Genomic DNA, 21,188 nt, shown 5'->3' on the forward strand with positions numbered 1-21,188 from the left:
GTTTTAAATATATAAGTTTCATCAAGTTTAGTCTTACCCATCAAAAATTACGAACCTGAGAAAATTTGCCTTATTTTAGAAAATACAGACACTTTCAGGAGGAATTTTTTTTGGTTGGGGGGAGGGATTGAAGGGATGGGGCTATGCGGGGGGAACTTTCAATGGAGGACTTTGTCATGGGGGAAGAGAATCTCTAAGAGGCGCAGGATTCTTAAGCATTTTTTTAAAGAGCAATGAAAAAATAAATATGAAAAAGTTTCTTCAACTGAAAGTAAGGAGCAGCATTAAAACTTAAATTGATGACTTAAATTGACTGAAGCCTACAAGAATTTAACAGAGGTTGCACAACATTTATGCAAAAAAGGAAAACCTTCTTGTTTAGCCTCAATGCGCTCGACTGATTGATTTAATTCGCTTTCCTATAACGTATTTGCTTCTCATGATACCTAGAAATTATTGTTTTTATGAAATGTATTCGTATTATATCTACTTATTTGGTTTGCAGAAATCGTTGGAAATCGGTACTTTTATACGCAAATTCATTTTTGCCTTATCTCGGGGGCAAAAAATTATCCTTGTACGCATAATTGTCCTTAATGACAATTGAAAACCTGAAACTGATTTGAAGGTAGTGCAACTAAATTATCATGATTAACTTTGAATCAAACGTGAATTTAGGAAAAGAAGAATACGAGATAAGAAACTCCCATGGGAAAACAAAAGCCACTAATTGAAAATTATAATGATAGGTGAATAATTTAAAAAATTTCAACCTCATTCCAGATTATGAGGTTGACAATCCCCCTCTTTCTCTTCAATATTCCTCCTCCTAGCCTCCTTAATTTTACTCAGAAGTCGTCTACTGACTAGCATAACTATTGACTATCATTTATAAGCTAATTTTTATATGTAACCGATTTTTATAAGGTCAAAATTTGACAACACCATCATAAAGTACCATATGAAACTAAAAAAGTGAAATTAGGATTTTTCTATTTTTCTGATGAAAATATTGAAAAAAGAGCCATTCCTAATAAGAAAACTTAAAAAAAGGATTTGAAAAAATAGAGGCTGTGACAAAAAATGGGGGAACGGACCCCCTACCCCAAAGCCCCCTCAAACGGGACCAATAGAACTAGTACGCAGAAAACATTTTTCAGAGATATTTAATAATCCAACGGAAAGCTACTTTCAAATTCAGCGTACTTTTTGTAGATTTATAGTTGAAAAGATCATTAAAATGCCGCATCAAGTGGTGATAAAATTTTGATGTCTAGGTTACCTTATTATCTTTAACTTCTGCCACAGTACATATATCTAGATATTTGTACTGTGCATGCAAAAAACCCATGATTTAGAAAAGCAGGTAGTATAAAGAAGACTTACTCATAAGGTGATTTAGTCCAGTGGTTATGGGATCTGCCTTTAAATTTTGGTAAAAACAGTTCGAATCTTGCATAGAACCTTTTTTTTTATTTTATTTCACTTTCAAGCGCCGTTTCATTTCTAATGATCAGTTCTCCCAAATTATTAAGGTCAACGAGGCAAAAAAAATGAAAAAACAATTTTTTATAAATAAGTTTAACTGGACATCTTAAATTCTTTTAATAATTTCATTGATAATTAAATTTTTTTTTCTGCAACTCTTCGATGATGCAAGGACAAATACCCCATTGACTCTTTTTGTGACAAATCCCAGACTTTTTAAGGTGAAGTTTAACAGAGGTGCTAAGTTAAACCTATATTTGATGCTCTATTTTAGCAAAAAATCATGTTATTTAGTTAGTTTTTTTGCTTAAGATGGAAAAAAAAAGTATTTTTATAAGGTTTATTTACCATATTTTTAAAGCTTAAAAACGTAAAAATTAAATTAAAAAAAAAAGTTTTTCTGACGAAGGTAAAGAGCGAAGTTGAAACTTAAAACGAACAAAAATTACTGCTTCATGGTTTATGCAACATACTTCCGAAAACCCCTATATTTTTAGAATTCTAAAAACTATCTAATTCTAAAGACTTAAAATCATACTGCAAAATTTATTAATTTGATGGCCGGTAAAAAACTATTGAGATATTTATGAATTATTCTTTTATGCCAGTAGACCACTCAAGGGTTTTCCAGTTTCTATTTTTGTTTTGTTGCATCGGTTTTGTGTATTCAATAAAGCACTAGTTTTTCAGAATTCTAGAAATATAGGGGAAATGTCACGAGCCAGTTGCTTTAAAACAGTTTTTATGTCACTTGGTTTTTATGTTACTATGTTATGAACGGTTGATCAGATCTTAATGAAATTTGATGTTTGGAAGGATATTGTGTCTCAGAGCTCTTATTTTAAATCCCGACCGGATCTGGTGACATTGGGGGGGGAGAGTTGGGAGGGGAAACCTAAAATCTTTGAAAACGCTTAGAGTGAAGGGATCGGGGTGAAACTTGGTGGGAAAAAAAAGCAAAAGTCCTAGGTACATGATTGACATAACCGAAATGGATTCGCTCTCTTTGGGGTAGTGGGGGGGGGTTAATTCTGAAAAATTAGAAAAAATGACGTATTTTTAACTTACGAACGGGTGATCGGATCTCAATGAAATTTGATATTTAGAAGGATATTGTGTCTCAAAGCTCTAATTTTAAATCCCGATCAGATTTGGAGACATTGGGGGGAGTTTGGGGGGAACCTAAAATCATGGAAAACGCTTAGAGTGGAGGGATCGGGATGAAACTTGGTGGGAAAAAAATCAGAAGTCTTAGATACTTGATTGACATAATTGGAACGGCTCCGCTCTATTTGGGGGGGAGAGGGTTAATTCTGAAAATTTAGAAAAAATGACGTATTTTTAACTTACGAAGGAGTGATCGGATCTTCATGAAACTTCATATTTAGAAGGATCTCGTAACTCAGATCTCTTATTTTAAATCTCAACCGGATCCGGCGTCATTGGGGGGGGCGGAAACTTAGAAAATACTTAAAGCGGAGAGATCAGGATGAAACTGGATGGGAAGAATAAAAACAAGTCTAAGATACGTGACTGACATAACCGGATCGGATCCACTCTATTTGGTAGAGTTGAGGGGGGGGGGTAATTCGGAAAAAATGAGGTCTTTGTAACTTACGAACGGTAATCAGATCTTAATGAAATTTGATATTTAGAAGGATCTTGTGCTTTGAAGCTCTTATGTTAAATTCCGACCAGATCCTGTGACATTGGGGAAGTTGGAGGGAGAAACCGGAATTCTTGGAAAACGTGAAAATTGGGGCATTTTTATCTTACGAATAGGTGATCGGATCTTAATGAAACTTAATATATAGAAGGATTTTATGTTTCAGATGCTCCATTTTCGACTCGAATTGGATCCGGGGGCATAGGGGGTTGGAGGAGGGAAACAGAAATCTTGGAAAACTCTTAGAGTGGAGAGATCGGAATGAAACTTAATGAGAAGAGTAAGCACAAGTTCTAGATGCGTGATTGACATAATTGGAACCGATCCGTTCTCTTTGGAGGAGCTGGGAGATGTTAATTTGGAAAAATTGAGGTATTTTTAACTTAAGACCGGGTGACCGGATTTAAATGAAATTTGATATTTAGAAGGAATTCATGTCTCAGAGCTCTTATTTCACCCGACACGATCCGTTGACATTGGGGGGAGTTGGAGGGGGAAACGGGAAATCTTGGAAAACGCTTAGAGTGGAGGAATCGGGATGAAGCTTGGTGGATAGACTAAGCAAATGTCGTAGATACGTGATTGACGTAACCGTACTGGATTCGCTCTCTGGAGGAGTTGGGGGCAAGGGTTCAGTGCTTTGACAAGTTTGGTGCTTCTGGACGTGCTAGGACGATGAAAATTGGTAAGCGTGTCAGGGAGCTGCACAAATTGTCTTGATAAAGTCGTTTTCCCAGATTCGACCATCTGGGGGGAGGGCTAAAGGGAGAGGAAAAATTAGAAAAAACGAGGTATTTATAACTTACGAGTGGGTGATCGGATCTTAATAAATTTTGATATTTAGGACATCGTAACTCAGAGTTCTTATTTTAAATCCGGACCGGCATTAAGCATCTGATTTTCCTTTTAAATCAATCTATTGATTCTGAGAATTTTGTTAGAGCTCATACCATATGAGCTCTTGGCTATTAGCTCTTCTGTCCTCGTCACAAGTGCCATATGAGCTCTTGGTTCTTGTTCAAAAATATGTTGCATAAACCGCGAAGCAGTAATTTTTATTCGTCTAAGTTTCAACTTCGCTCTTTACTGTCATCATGGAAACTTTTTTTCTAATGAATTATTACTAAAATGAAGTCCTGTCCAGTATGTTCCTCACAGAGGATGAACTCGGTAAGATATCTTTCCAAACTAGGGGTTTGTTCGGATGTAGGAGATGACAACAGTAAAGTCAGTGAGGACATAAATTGATAAATACAGATGTAGCAGTTTTTGCGCTGTCCTATAAGAAATGTATCTTTAACAAAACGAGTAAAATATAAACTGCACTTTAAGACAGATACAAGATTAGGAATTGGGTGACAGGTATACTTTTATATTCATTAGCTTATGGCGAAAGACAAACAAACGTTATCACCCAAAATGTTTTGCTTTTTTCCTTTAACCGTAACCGTTAAGTTCAAAGCCCTGTCAAGTGACTCAATTGAAAACGAATCATTATAAGACTTAATTCATCTCTTTGTGAAAGGTATATAGTATATACCACTGTTATGTTTGCATTTGTATATACTATATACGAATGCAAATATATATACATGTTTTTTACTGTTTTAAAAAGTAGAGTTGAGAGAAAGAGTGAAACATCAGCGTAAAGAGCGGGCTGTTGAGGAGGAAGCAGCCCCTTTCATTTTCGAAATTCAAAGTAATTTCTGTTCGTTTCAAGTTTTAATGCCGCTCCTTACTTTCAGTTTAAAAAAAATTACTTATTTAATATATATATATGCATCAGATATCCGCAATTTTGTCTTCAATGTAGCTTGGTGCTTGTCCGATAGGGGTTTTCTCTGACGAAGAAAAACAATCCAGGCTGAAGAAGTACGAACCTGGATTTCCTCTATGACGCTGCCATAGAGGTTCATCATAGAGCCTAGGTATTTGCACCCAATGACGGGTGCATTTCCAACGCCACTTGTCCTCATCGCCTTTGTTTTCTGCTGACTTATATATAGGCTGCGAGATTTGCCCTTACTAGACATGTTGTCGAGCATGGATTAGACTTCTTCGATGGAGTCGGCAAGTAGATCAACATCATTGCCATAATCTAGATCTATTACTGACAGGGAAGGGTCTATTGTATCTCCTTGACGTTACTTAATTTCTATTGATATCCGGTCTATTACGAAATTAAAGATGGTCGAGGACAGGACGTATTCTTTTTTTTACCCCCCCACTCAATATCAAAGGTGAAAACAGGCTTCCATCAGCTTTAACTTGAGATTTTCTACCTGCATAGTATCATTGATTAGGCGGTGTGCGTGTAACTGAGTCACTGTATAACTAAACCAACTAAACTCCCGTGCAACCCAACCCCATTTAGCTGAATCACCGTGCAACTGAGCCACCGTGCAACTAAACCAACGTGCAACTGAACCATCGTGCAACTGACTCAAGTCACTGGAGGGAGGTAGGAGGTGATGCAGGAAGTTCAGAATAATCCAGTTGGGGGTTTAGCCAACTCAACGAAAGCTTGAAATATATTTGCCTTCATTCTAACCTCAACACATTATCATTTATAACTTACCCGTCTGTGTCTTTTACAGCGGGGTACGATGCTTCCTTTTTCCCAGTGGTTTCAGCAAGTAGCTATTACAGCTCTCTGGTATCATTTCTCAGTACTTTTTTCCATTTCCGTCGACAACCCACTCCGTAAATTTTCTTTTATCCATTTTCGCCAATCGGCAACGCGCCTTAAGTAGTTCCTTATAGGGAACTGCGAGAGGCGTTTTTTTGTTTTTGTTTTTTTTTAACTGAGTGCAACGGTTTTTGGACACATGCATTTTTAGGGATTGTTTTTTTTTAGGTGCCTAATACCTCTTTGGCTGGAAATTCATCCATTTCTAAAGAGAAACCAGCAACGCTCAATTGTCAGGGATGGTGGTTCATCATCATCAAGGTCAGCTAAGGCAGCAAAGCGGTTTGTTAGGGCCAAGGTAAGGGACGTAGCAACACTCTTAGACGAAAGCTTTGATACTTCAATTCGCGGAGGAGGCTTCGACGGGCTGTAACTTCAAGGTGGGGTTTTATGGAAGTTTTAGAATCAGAGCAGAATTAGAGTTCATGTCTTCGCCTCCGAAAACGCAGGATTCTGATACCATATATCTCTACCATCTCGATATCAGGAGCTAATCTAGCCGTGCTATTGTCACAGTCCCATTCTACCCATTGAGTGCTAGCAGAAAAAAAGTCTATTTTCTTTGGGGACCTTCTCCCCTTACACGATCCATCATTCCCTACTTATTGGGTACTTTTTAAGCATTAAATATCAATTTAACTTGGCAACAGATACTACTCCACACAAATCCTAAAACAAGATTTCTCGTTTTCTGGGAAACAGTGTTTGAAAAAATTGCAACAGCCTTCTCTTTTGTCGTAAATCCTGAAAAATTCTTCAGCAAAAATGTTTTGTTCCTGTAGGAATGTCATCCAAGTAGTGGGACACTGATTTTGGCAGGGTATAATGTAAATACTCACACCTCAAAATATTACCGATTTTAATTCTATAAAAAATGAATCGCAGGTTTCTATTACCTATTAATTGGGAATTGTATCTTTATTGTTTCTATTTTAGTTGCACAGGAACGCCTACTATTATGACAGCCAAGTAGATTTTCTTCACCATACACAAAAGAATGCTTTAGAATCTAATTTTATGCAAATCAAGTTCTTCAGGTAAAATATCCATTTTTCAATTCTTTAATTAATGTTTGTATTCGTTCTGTTTCGTATGAGTAATTTTATTTTATTTTATTTTTTTGTCTATTGAGTAGTTTAGTTATATCGATACCTACCATCAATACAAAATCTTTACTTCATGCAGCAACCATTTTGTCAATTCAGCAGAAAAATTTCCCTGTTTGTTAATTTTTCTGGACACAGGTTTTCCGTAACATAGAAGCAAGTTGTCATAAAGGCAGTAAAATATGTGCATTTTCTTTTCAACCACCAAACTTCTTATATGCCAACTACAGAAAATCCATTCTGGTTCGGTCTTGTGTGGCCATTGTTAATTAATAAAACACAAAAAAAAAAACAATCCATTGAAGCAAGCACTACCAGCAAGCTAAGAAAAAAAAAGTAAGTACCTTTCCAACTCCGAAGTTCTTAGTTGGGGTGTTAACAGAAATAAAGATTAAGTCGGCTTCTTTAACAGCTTTTAAGATATCTGTCGAGAAGAACAAGTTTTGGCCTCTCCGCGACTTCACTATCTCCTCGAGTCCTGGCTAGAATAAAGAGCATTTCTACTAGCAAATTGAAAAAAAAGCAAAGCTGTATGTCGAAACATAAAATAGGTAGAAATATTTTCATTCTCTTGCAGACAAATAAATACCATAGCCTATTCAGAGGAATTAACAATTGTGAATAGGGTAGAGGCTAGCACTAAACATTTTGCTTGTTTTATCTGAGGGGATTCGGGAGAGGGTGAGTTTGCTGTCTTTTTTTTTAGTTCCCACCAATAATTATACAAATTTGTTGAACAAAAAAAGCTGTATCCCAAATTTTCATTGCACAGAAGCAAATTTGCAATTTTTGAGCATTTCTTTTATTGAACTTTAACATTATGTTTTCAACTTCTTAGTTCAACAACGAATTTCAACTATACAACTTTCTCAATAGACTATTAGTAAATGCCAAGGATTGTCTGCAGCATATAGGATACTTCTGAACCGCTAAAGTCCTCGACACAAAGAGAAGGGATTTTAGGAACCTAGAACCCCTCCCACCAGTTGTCCTCCAGCGCCTATTACATATACCAAAGTTAAACGTTATTTCTTATAAAGTGTTTTAAAATTTAAAAAAAGAATTCAAGAAAAATGTTAATTCAATTATAGAGGTTGACATGCCTGGCAGAAATGTCCAAACTAGCAAAGTGAATTATTATTGCAGTATTATTTTACCGCTTTAGTCTATATATAGATAAAATCTAAAAATCAGGTCAGTAGACCATTGTCTATTCGAAAATATTATCTCACTAAGCTTGATTTAACCAGTCTGTTTCAATACTTTAACATATTTCCTAATTACTTCGATTTTTCTTTATACAATCATACAACATTGGATTTGCACCCTATATTCTTTTGGATAAAGGTTTCTTTCCAGAGCTTTAAATTCTGTTAACGAATTGGCAAAAAGTTAGCCTTTTTTGTAGTAACGATTTGAACATTGCATTTAACTACAGAATAATTATACCTCAAAAATAGGTAAAGAGTCTGAATTCCATTGCGCAATTCTTGATTCATTAATATCCACAATTGTGACGGTAATATCTGTGCATTTTGAGGCAATTACAGTACAAGTGGGTCCTCCAACATAACCAGCACCAATACAACAGATCTTGGAAACTTTTGGATATGCCTTCATTATGAAATTCTACCTATTTCACGAGCTGAAAAAAAAAGAAGAAAGGCCGTTATTAAAGCTAAGGCAAAACATTAGTTGACAGTATCATAGGGTACCCAAGTGATATATCTACATATGGGAGAAGGGGGGATTACACACAAATAACAGATTCTTCAGAAATGAGATAATTTCAGTAAAAACATTCCTTGTTGACTTTGAACTTGCTAAATTTACTTTCATATGACCAATAGGATAGACTTAATCTACATGCTAATAGCCGGTAAAGAGTATTCTGTTTCTATGAGATGAGAGGATGATTTGACAGAATCTGGACTGAGAAATTTTTAATTGAGAAGTGTCTCGTTTTCTTTTTTTCATACTCAGTTTTATACATTATGACTAGACATTTAATTTGCCTCGTAGAAAAGGTCCTATCTCCTATCCTTGCATCATACACTATAAAAGTACATTAAGTGATTAATACTATGCATAAGAATAATATTACTGAGGTTAAGTTAGAAAGTGAGTTTAGTAGTTGATTCAGTGTGAAATCAGGATTTAAGTAGGATTGTGCCCATTCTCTGTTTATACATATTATTTGAATCAATTTTTTCATAAGAAACACATCAGAGGCTAATGGAAAACATAGCATGAAATGGAAGGTAAAGCTCTCTTAGACGTATGCAAATGATTAGTGTTCTAGATAAAATATTAGCATGAATTAACTTTTGGAAGTTTTGAGAATTCAGGGTCAGTAGCAGCAACTAAAAATATGTGCTATATACTGTGCTTTGTTTTAGAAAGCTTATCCCATTACTAGGTGGCCAAAAAAAATTCAGCCTTAGCAACTATCAAGCGGACTATTGACTCAAAAAAGAAACTGTAATCAAAAGACTATTCCTTACTTTAGTTATATACATAGTACATGGGATGATAGTTCCCCTCCACAATTTTTAGTGAAAAATGCTCTAAAAAGTTTTAGAGATTTGCCACTAAATTCTCTATCACCATCCCATAACATATGAACAATGACTCAATATACTTATGCTTTCAATTCTAGCCAAGTAGGCTATAAAAGGAGAGAAGATGAAATATTTTCTCGGAATATTGTGCAGCCCAAAACCCTTAAATCCCTCTTTCATCAGTCAAGACTTCACCACTCCTGAACATTACAACAAAACATATTCCCCAGTAGAATATGGCTTTTGTTCTTGTCTAACTAATCCATCCCAACTTGGAAAAGCCCTTCCGAGCCAGTGGTAACTGCAGACATTGTCAACTTGGAGTCGACTCTCATTGATCTGGAGCCTACTGCCTACCTAACATTCCAAGAAAAAGATACCATGGAACATCATCTTGCAGAAGCATGATGTAAGAAATTGAAGGCTGGACAATTCAAAAAGTCTAAATTGAAGATCAAAGAAATATGTTTTACTCCACAAGGAAAGGAGAGAGGGGGCTACAAATCCTAGTAAGGTTGAAAATTATATCTTGATATTTTATTTTTGTATTTTAGACTCCTACTGCTTCCCTGAGAGCTTATTCAGGGATAAAAGCACCCTTATTTCAGGGAATGTTGTATCATTGTTCCAGTGATAGCTGAGACCTAGTAAAGAGCAAACCATTTAACCAAAAGTTTAAAAATGAATTCAAAGAAACTGTCCAGTAAGAAAAAGCTTCCATTTGTAGCTAATTCAAGAACAGTAACAACTGTTTCAATTAATTTTAATAGTAAAATATTATTTTGAAAAAAAAAAAAATTATAGGAACATTGAAAGAGCCTGAAACCCCTTGAAAATTGCACTGGATCGAAACAAAAAACTATTGAAACAGTAATTGTCTAAAATTCTGTACAGGAAAGAATTTTGGTAATGGCAATTTCAAAAATTGCAATAACAAAAATTGTTTTGTTTTTTTCATGGGTAATCAATCCTTTTCAGGAACATTTAGAGAGCTGTCTAATGCTCATTTAAGAGCTAATTTTGATATTAATCACTTATTATAAATTTTTCATGATAATAACATAATACAAGTGCTATATGACATCCAAATTATACAATTTGGGTGGCATCTCCAGAATGGAAAAGCAGGGCAGGCCACAGGAACAACACAGAGCTGTTTAAGGGCTCATTTAAAAACTAATTTTTATCTCTAATAGCTTTTAATTTGTTCAAATTGATAACACTATTGTATAGTGCCATTTGGGACCCAAAAAATGCACTTTGGCTGCCATTTCTCAAATGGAAACCCTGAGAAGAATGAAAAGGGTATTACTTTGAATCTTAATTGCTGAGAACCTTAGTCCCGAAGTTTATAATCTTTTCTATTCTATACCCCCCACCAGCCCCCTTAATATTATTCAAAAATTTTCTAGTGACTAACAGGACTAGTAGGCTACCACAGCATCATAGAGATCCGTTTAAGGTCTTACATAAAAGCTAATTTGCATACCTATGTGATTTTTTTCAAATTTGTCTTGATAACGCTGTCACAAAGTGTCATATGGTACAAAACTGGCAAATTTTGATGTTATATCTGGAGTTAGCAAAAGTTTTATGCAGGAAAAAAAAAACTGTCTAGTGAGAAAATCAAACCATTTGTAGCTGATTCAGGAATGGTGACTAATATTTCAATTAATCTCAAAAGTAAAATTTTACTTTGAAGAAAATTACAACAATTTTGAAAGAAGAAATTTTAAGAAAGAAACAATTTTACTTTGGAGAAAAATTACAACAATTTTGAAAGAGCCAAAAAACCTGTCAAAAATGGCACAGAAAACAAAACAAACCAACTGCAAAGCAACAATTCTTCCTTGATTTTGTTTTGTCTTTGCTTGCATAGTAGCTCACAAATCCCAGGGGAAGCAGTTATGGAACAATAATTTCCTTGTACTCTACACCAATGCAGATACTTTATCAAGTAAAGTTGAAGAGTTCCTGTCATTGATGTCAGTGCATAAGCCACATGTTGCTGTTGTTACCTAATTTCTGCCCAAGAATTGTGCACAGCCAGAAGCATATCAAACAGTTCATGGTAATGAGCTGTAGTAAGGAAGCGACCCAACCCAATAGTAACCAAAACTCAAAAAATTGAATTTTGATACTAATAGTTAGATCAAAAGAATTTCATTTTAATGCTGATTTTAAATATGGAAGTTTCATCAAGTTTAGTCTTATCCATCAAAAGTTATGAGCCTGAGAAGATTTGCCTTGTTTTAGAAAATAGGGGGAAACACCCACTAAAAGTCATAAATCTTGACGAAAATCACACCATCAGATTCAGCATATCAGAGAACCCTAATGTAGAAGTTTCAAGCTCCTATCTACATAAATGTGGGATTTTGCAATTTTTTTTTTGCCAGAAGACAGATCATGGATGTGTGTTTATTTTTTATTTTATTTTTCTCCAGGGATGATCGTATCGACTCAGTGGTCCTAGAATGTCACGAGAGGGCTCATTCTAGCGGAAATTAGGAGTTCTAGTGCCCTTTTTAAGTGATCAAAAAAATTGGAGAGCACCCAGGCCCACTCCCACGCTCATTTTTTCCCCAAAGGCACCAGATCAAAACTCTGAGGTAGCCATTTTATTCACCATAGTCGTAAAACCTATTGATTATGTCTTTAAGGACGACTTACTCCCCCACAGTCCCCATGGGAGGGGCTGCAAGTTACAAACTTTGACTAGTGTTTACATATAGTAATAGTTATTGGGAAGTGTACAGACGTTTTCACAGGGATTTTTGTTTTGCTTTGGGAGGAGGGAGTTGAAGGGAGGTTACGCGTTAGGATCTTTCGATGGAGGAATTTGTCATGAGGGAAGAGAATTTCAATGAAGGGGGCGCAGGATTTCTAGCATTATTTAAAAAAAAATGGAAAAAATAAATATGAAAAGTTTTTTCAACTGAAGGTAAGGAGCAGCATTAAAACTTAAACAAACAGAAATTATTACGCATATGAGGGGTTCACCTCATCGTATGCCTTGCTCTTTATGCTAAAGTATTTTTAGTAATTTCAACTATTTGTTCAACAGCCTTTGTGATTCAGAGGTCATTCTTAAGGAATTGGGACAAAATTTAAGCTTTAGCATAAAGAGCAAGGTATTGACAAGGGGGTGAACCCCCTCACATACATAATAAAACATACGAATATAGAAGTTCGCTATGTAAGTCAATTCGTAAGTTACATATATTTTTTATTAATGAAAACGTTCACAAGAAATTAGAAGTTCTAGTTGCCTTTTTAAGTAATCAAGAAATTGGAGTGCAACTAGGCCTCCTCCCCCACTCCTTTTTTCTCAAAATCTTCCAACTAAAACTATGAGAAAGCCATTTGACCAAAAAAAAATTAAAATGCAAATTTAGTTTTATTTATTTATGTGTGGAGAGCCAAAATCAAAACATGCAATGATTCAAAAACATTCAGAAATTAAATAAAAAAACAAGTTTTTTAACTGAAAGTAAGGAGCAAGATTAAAACTTATAACGAACAGAAATTATTCCATATAGTAAAGGTGTTGTCCCCTCCTCAACACCTTGCTCTTTATGCTAAAGTTGTCAAAACTCTACTTTATGCTAAAGTTGTCAAAACTCTACTTTATGCTAAAGTTGTTAAAACTCTACTTTATGCTAAAGTTGTCAAAACTCTACTTTATGCTAAAGTTGTCAAAACTCTACTTTATGCTAAAGTTGTCAAAACTCTACTTTTTAAGACGATAAAAATTTTCATCAGGTTGAAGGTTACACTTTAACTATAAACGTGAAATTTTTGTTTATATTCATTTATTTTTTAAGTACAGAGAAGTAAATGATCCTTTAGCTCTGAGTATTAACAAATGTTTAGTGATTGATGTAAAATTGCCTAGGTCTACAAGTAGTATTAGAATTGTTGCAGTGTATAGAAGTCCTAGTGTTAATGAGTTATCTACAAGCAATAATGCAAATTTATTACGGTATCTTCACAATGTTTCAATGGTTAGTGCAAGAGTATTAGTGGTGGGTGATTTTAACCTACCTTCCATTGATTGGAAAACTGAAACAACCTCCCTTTCCAATCAATCTTTTGAGCATCATTTCCTTAAAAAACAAGAGCTAAGAGCTCGTATGGCACTTGTGACGAGGCGAGAAGAGCTAAGAGCCAAGAGATCATATGGTATGAGCTCTAACAAAATTCTACGAATCAATAGATTGATTTAAAAAGGAAAATAAGAGGCTTAATGCCGGTCAAGATTTAAAATAAGAGCTCTGAGTCACAAAGTCCTTCTAAATATCAAAATTCATTAAGATCCGATCACCCACTCGTAAGTTACAAATCCTAATTTTTTCTACTTTTTCCTCTCCCTTTTGCCCCCCAGATGGTCGAATCTGGGAAAACGACTTTATCAAGTCAAATTGTGCAGCTCCCTGACACGCCTACCAGTTTTCATCGCCCTAGCACGTCCAGAAGCACCGAACTCGCTGGTCGGGATTTGAAATAAGAGCTCTGAGACAAGAATTCCTTCTAAAAATAAAATTTCATTACGATCCGATCATCTATTCATAAGATAAAAATACCCCAATTTTCATGTTTTCCAACAATTCCGGTTTCCCCCTCCAACTCCCCCGAATGTCACAGGATCTGGTCAGGATTTTAAATTACAACTTTAAAGCACAAGATCCTTCTAAATATCAAATTTAATTAAGATCTGGGCACCCTTTCGTAAGTTACAAATACCTCAATTTTCAAAATTACCCCCCCCCCCCAATTCCACCAAAGAGAGCAGATCTGGTCCAGTTATGTCAGTCACGTATGTTAGACAGTTTTCTATTCTTCCCATCCAGTTTCATCCTGATCTCACCGCTTTAAGTGTTTTCTAAGATTTCCGGTCCCCCTAACTGTCCCAATTCCTATTACGCTTGATCCGGTTGAGATTTAAAATAAGATCTGAAATACGAGGTCCATCTAAACATGAAGTTTCATGAAGATCCGATCACTCCTTTGTAAGTTAAAAATACGTCATTTTTTCTTATTTTTCAGAATTACCCCCCCCCCCCAATTGAGCGGATCCGTTCCAATTATGTAAATCACGTATGCAAGACTTCTGCTTATTTTTCCAACCAAGTTTCATCCCAATCCCTCCAATCTAAGCGTTTTCCATCATTTTAGGTTTCCCCACCCCAAAACTTCCCCCAATGTCACCAGACCCAGTCAGGATTTAAAATATGAGCTTTGAGACACGATATCCTTCTAAATATCAAATTTCATGGAGATCCAATCACCAGTTCGTAAGTTAAAAATACCTCATTTTTTCTAATTTTTCAGAATTGACCCCCCCCCCCCAACTACTCCAAAGAGAGTGGATCCGTTCTTGTTATGTCAATCATGTATCTAGGACTCGTGTTTTTTTTTTCCCACCAAGTTTCATCCCAATCCTTCCACTCTAAGTGTTTTCCAAGTTTTAGGTTTCCCCCTCCCAACTCCCCCCCAATGTCACCAGATCCGGTCGGGTTCAAAATAAGAGCTCTGAGCCACGATATCTTTCTAAATATCAAATTTCATTGAGATCCGATCACCTATTTGAAAGTTAAAAATACCTCATTTTTTTAATTTTTGAGAAATACCCCCACCCCCCCCCCCCAACTACCCCAAAGAGAGCGGATCCGTTCCGTTTATGTCAATCATCTATCTAGGACTAATCTATCTATAGACTCATCTATCTATCTATCTCCACCATGTTTCATCCTGACCCCTCCAATCTAAGTGTTTTCGAAGTTTTAGGTTTCCCCCTCCCAGCTCCCCGCCCCCGTCACCAGATCCGGTCGGGATTTAAAATAAGAGCTCTAAGACACGATATCCTTCTAAACATCAAATTTCATTGAGATCCGATCATCCGTTTGTAAGTTGAAAATACCTCATTTTTCTAATTTTTAAGAATTACTCCCCCCCAACTACCCCAAAGAGAGCGAATCAGTTCCGATTATGTCAATCATGTATCTGGACCTTGCGCTTATTTTTCCCATCAAGTTTCATCCCAATCCGTCCACTCTAAGTGTTTTCCAAGATTTTAGGTTTCCCCCCTCCAACTCCCCCCAATGTCATCAGATCTGGTCGGGATTTAAAATAAGAGCTCTGAGACACAATATCATTCCAAACGTCAAATTTCATTAAGATCCAATCACCTGCTCATAAGTTAAAAATACTTCATTTTTTTCCAAATTAACCGGCCCCCCACCCCCCCTCCAGATGGTCAAATCGGGAAAACGACTATTTCTAATTTAATCTGGTCTGGTCCCTGATATGCTTGCCAAATTTCATCGTCCTAGCATACCTGGAAGTGCCTAAAGTAGCAAAACCGGGACATTAGGTTTCCCCCCTCCAATGTCATCAGATCCGGTCGGGATTTAAAATAAGAGCTCTGAGACACAATATCGTTCCAAACATCAAATTTCATTAAGATCCAATCACCCGCTCATAAGTTAAAAATACTTCATTTTTTCTATTTTTTGCAAATTAACCGGCCCCCCACTCCCCCCCCCCCAGATGGTCAAATCGGGAAAACGACTATTTCTAATTTAATCTGGTCCGGTCCCTGATACGCTTACCAAATTTCATTGTCCTAGCTTACCTGGAAGTGCCTAAAGTAGCAAAACCAGGACTGACAGACAGACAGGCAGACCAACAGAATTGGCGATTGCTATATGTCAATTGGTTAATACCAAGTGCCATAAAAATGCAGGACACATACCTATGCCAACACATTCAGGAGCCTACACAATTTTGGGATGATTTGACCCCTTCAGCCCTTGACTTGGTAATAACAAAATCTCCTCATAATGTTAGAAATATTGAATTCCTACCTCCATTAGGAAGAAGTTACAGTTCTTAAAGTGTTGTTAAAATGTTCAGGTAATGATTCTACTCCTCAAAGTTGGATCCTTAAGTATAACTGCACTAAAGGTGAATATGAATCTTTCTAAAATTTCTTCTTATCATTACATAGCATGGAACAGTTGAAGGAAAATAATTACAATGTTAATGAGATATTTGAGCTGATTCAAAAAGCTTTGATAGTAGATTGGGATAAGTTTATCCCAATGGTTAATAGATTGACTATTGTTAATAGGCAGCTCTGTAAAAATAGGCAAAGTCTTCCTCAAGACACTCTACAAGATGTTAGAGAAAAAATGATATGTGGTGTAAGCACATGTAAGTGCTTCTTTAGCCAACTGGCTTCAAGTTGCATCTCATGGACTAATATGCTTTGCTCTATAGGTAATGTTACCTGCAAGCAAGCCCACTTTATGCATTTTTAGTTTGCCCCTTAGAGGAGGAGGGTCAACCAGAAATGGATGGACACTTCTAGAATTAGCATTTCTAAGAGCTCTAAACTGGAAACTATGCTGCTTTGTAGCATAGTTTCCAGTTTAGAGCACTTGGATACCAATTTTAACCTAAGCTATTCTATCCTTTCTAACCTTATCTGAACATATAGCCCATATTAGCCTACATACTTCCTGTGCATTTATTGATTTTGATTTTGTCAAAGTTACAAAGCTGAAAACAATTTTCTTGTACTTCAATTAAGCAGAATATCTATTTTGCAAGGTTTCACTTTTATAACAAACATATTTTTAAAGGTCATCAAAGGTCAGGGCCCTCTAGAGGGAGAAGGAGTGGAGGTAGTTGCTTCAAAATACCTTCCTGGGACATACTTTAGTCTGTACATTCATCCCTGAAAGTTTCATTTTCCTAACCTAAACCCTTTCTGAGATGGCAAGAAGTCAATTAACTAGAATTTTCTGCTTAATTGAAGTACAAGAAAATTGTTCTCAGCTTCATAACTTTGCTCAATTCCATTTTATAAGGTTTTAAAGATATGCAAATGCATTTCCTAACTTTTGAAAAAAAAAACATTGATATAGCTCAAAATTCTACTCAAATAACAGGAATCGCATTTTCAGAACTAAAGGCAGAGAAAAAGCAACTAGTAACTAAAAATTAAGGTAATATGTTGTTTTGTCAAAATTTCAATAGGTATAGACCTGTCATGTAGGCAAATTTCAGGGCCCTCTAGAGGGAGAAGGAGTGGAGGGGGTACTTTAAAATACCTTCCTGGGACACACTTTAACCTGTAGACCCATCCCTGAAAAGTTTCATTTGGTAAAATTCTAGTTAATTGACTTCTTGCAATCTCTGAAAGGGTTTAGGTTAGGAAAATGAAACTTTCAGGGATGAATCTACAGATTTAAGTATGTCCCGGGAAGGTATTTTGAAGCAACTACCTCCACTCCTTCTCTCTCTAGAGGGCCCTGACCTTTAAAAATATGTGTGTTATAAAAGTGAAACCTTGCAAAATACATCTTCTGCTTAATTAAAGTACAACAAAATAGTTTTCAGCTTCATAACTGCTCAATTCCATTCTATAAGGTTTGAAAGATATGCAAATATATTTCCTAAATTTTGAAGAAAAAAAAAACATTGATATGGCTCAAATTCTACTCAAATAACAGGAATTGCATTTCATGAACTTAAGGCAGAGAAAAAGCAACTAGTAACTGAAAAATTAAGGTAAAATATTGTTTTATCAAAACTTCAATAGGTAATAGACCTGTCATGTGGGCAAATTTCAGGGCCCTCTAGAGGGAGAAGGAGTGGAGATGGGTACTTTAGAATACCTTCCCAGGATATACTTTTGCCTGTAGACCCATCCCTGAAAGTTTTATTTTCCTAACTTAAACCCTTTCCAAGATAGCAAGAAGTCAATTAACTAGAATTTTACTGTTTCATTTTCCTAACCTAAACCCTTTCCAAGATAGCAAGAAGTCAATTAACTAGAATTTTACCTCACCATCAATCAATTTATGGGTAACTGGTTTTAACAAGATTGAGTGTAACACAGGCATATAAGCCATATCTAAAATAAGAGAAAAAAGGATTATCTCTTATATAAAGGGCTTAAAGTTGAATTTGCAACAGAAAAGAAAGTCATTCAGAATAAAATTCTGATCCTAGGGGTAGGCTAAGTTTGTTTCTTAGCAAGTCTATCTGAATACTCTGTTAATCAAGATATTTACCAAACAAAGCGGAAGCCTAGCCTATTAACTTAGAAGTTGGCCAATTCTAAAGGAAATATGCTAGGCTACCATTTGATTCCTTATTTTATGCTCTTTCTAAACATCATGATCACTCTAAAATGCATCACTAGACTTAGTTTTACCAAAATAGCCTACATTAAATAACCATATCCCCATTGTATTTTTTGAACTTACCCTAAACCTAGTTCTGCAGGCTTCAAAAACTGAGAGAAGGGAGGACTAGTGAAGATACCTTAAAAGGAATTGGTCTATTCACTGGCGGCACTAGGAACTAGAACATACTTCAGGCTTGTTTTTCTTGTCAAGTAGCCTACAGTTACAACCTTTTTAAACTTTGAACCAGTCTCCATCGGGGTCGTTAGCCCCAAACAGGGTTGCCGCACTTGTCACTCTTGTGTCTTGATACAGGTAAAACAGAATCTCTACAAACACTGCTATGTGTAGCAATGTGAGGAAGACAAAAAACAAAGTTTTTGGATTTTTTGCGGGTACTAGCTTTTTTGGACGGATTTAATTGAAATAAAAATGTCAAAATTATACCATTTAGCCATAATTAGACAAAGTTATGGGGATTGAAGGTACATAGTACATACGAAGGAACTGCGTTAAATTTGGTGGTCTTTGAGTGATTAAGGACTTAAGGAAAAATCATTTTTTGAGGGAAAACCCGACCTTCAGAGTCCCAAATACAAAATCAATACAAGAACAAGCAAATTAAACTGAAAACATATGATTTTATAGGCCCAACCATGAAGATATAGACAGTTGGAGCACAAGGACTTGAAGAACCGTGTTTTCTGTGAGCTAGATGTACTGAAAGATGTTTGATCTAAGCAGGGCTCGCTTCCCCTGCCTCTTAAAAAGTTTACAGCCACTACCAGAGAACAAGTTTCCCTTGGATAAACCTTTTGTATTTTACAAATCCAATTTACATTGCTGTGTGAAATGTTATTGTAGGGAACTTATTAGTTTATTGCAAAAAAAAACGTTTTAAATTGAAGTGAAGAGTGAAAGTAATGCTTCAGACAAATACAAAATAATTTACTTATCAAGGTATGCCACTATTCTTCCTCTAGACCCCAAAATTTAACTTATACAAGGCACTCAGAGGTTTATTAAAGTTAAAAAAGATTTCAGAAATTTCACACCGTGAAGGTTCTCTTTCTCATAAAAAATTGTACCTTTTTAACTTTACTGCAATTATTGTAACAGATAATTAGAGCTAATCAGACACGCAACTAGGACATCCATCTGCCTAAGTATTTTTTTTCTTAGTTAGTCTTTCTTCTCAAGTTAGTCTTCATTTTTAGTCTAGGATTTACTGGTTTTCTTTTAGCAAATAAAAGGCTTGTACAAGTAGACACTACTGTATATGGAGACCACAAACCTATTTTATTACATATATATGATTTATCTGGGTTGCAGCTACAGCTAACAACTTAGTAAGAGATAATCACGTCCCATAAAAGAAATAAAATAGCCCTACCTTTTCAAAATACATTCAGATCAAAAACCAAAGTACACTATTTAGAACCGTCTTGTCCAAAACTTCCATTTAGGGAACTTGCAGTTTCTTGGCTTGAAAAAAAAAAGAAAATATATCGTCTTGAAAAACAAGAGAAGTGGCTTGAGCTGCAATATTCTGAATCGAAGGAATCTTTTTTTGTTTTTTTTTTCTACTCAACTAGCTCGGCACTGAAAAATCGTAGAGAGCTGTTTAATGGCTCCTTGAAATAAAATTGCTGTATTTAAAAACCCATCAAAACTAACAAAAATAATTTCAAAAATAGAATTTTGTTTACCGAAAAAAACATTTTTCTTTAATTCTGAAGTACCAAACGCAATTAAAATCTGCTTGCCTCTTGGAGCAACCTTTTTTTGGCTCGACTCCTAAAGTGTGTATCTCTATAACGTTGTGCTTTATTTCCGTAGAAAAAAATAAATTTTTGTGTTTCAGTTTTCAGTTCAGAATTGCTAAAGTTATTAAGCTAACTACAAAAACATTTATGGTGTCTGAACAATAGTTAATTGTTATCTTTGTTGCAGCGGTAGCTACCAACCTAGCAACAGACAGTCACGCCCTATAGTAAAAAGTAAAATAGTCCATAATTCCTGAAACTACAATCAGATCAAAAAACAAAGTGCATTATTAGAACTGCCTTATCCAGTACCCCCATGTAGGAAATTAACTGTCCCTTGGCTTGAATAACATAGGAAATATATTGATTTGAAAATCAAGAATCATGGCTGCAACTATATTCTGCATCGACAGCAGGTTCGTATTTTCTTTCCGTTTTTTTCTCCCACAGCTAGCGGGGCACTGAAATATAATATAGAGCTGTTTATTGGCTAAATCATTTTTTTTACAAAACAATGCATTTTCATGTTCAAGATTAATTAATGACGTCATAATTGTAGGGATTTAATCATCATAATAGAGAACTGTTCAGTGGCCCATTTTATAGTTATCTTTCTTATCGTTGGTTGACCTTTTTTTTTAATTTTTTCTTCCTTTTTTCTTCTTTTTCTTGTGAATTTTATTTCTTGTTTGTATTTAATGTTTTTATTTCT

The 21,188-nt window shown here is 35.5% G+C and overlaps 1 protein-coding gene across 4 annotated transcripts in view; it reads right to left on the minus strand.

Annotated features, from left to right (window-relative positions):
* Nucleotides 1-19,051, minus strand: part of LOC136025172 (UDP-glucose 6-dehydrogenase-like) — a 65,094-nt gene extending 46,043 nt beyond the window's left edge. The window contains exons 1-3 of one of the 4 annotated variants that reach the window (XM_065700942.1): nt 18,941-19,051; nt 8,399-8,594; nt 7,294-7,431 (exon numbers count right to left, since the gene is read on the minus strand). In XM_065700942.1, coding sequence (XP_065557014.1) covers nt 7,294-7,431; nt 8,399-8,569 — 309 coding nt within the window. In that variant the 5' untranslated portion in view covers nt 8,570-8,594; nt 18,941-19,051. Of the gene's footprint in view, nt 1-7,293; nt 7,432-8,398; nt 8,595-18,791 lie in introns of all 4 variants that reach the window. The other 3 variants (XM_065700940.1, XM_065700941.1, XM_065700943.1) reach the window with 3 other exon arrangements.
* Between the last annotated feature and the right edge of the window lie 2,137 nt (nt 19,052-21,188).

The sequence above is a fragment of the Artemia franciscana genome, chromosome 3 (assembly GCF_032884065.1).
Source record: "Artemia franciscana chromosome 3, ASM3288406v1, whole genome shotgun sequence".
NCBI lineage: Eukaryota > Metazoa > Arthropoda > Branchiopoda > Anostraca > Artemiidae > Artemia > Artemia franciscana.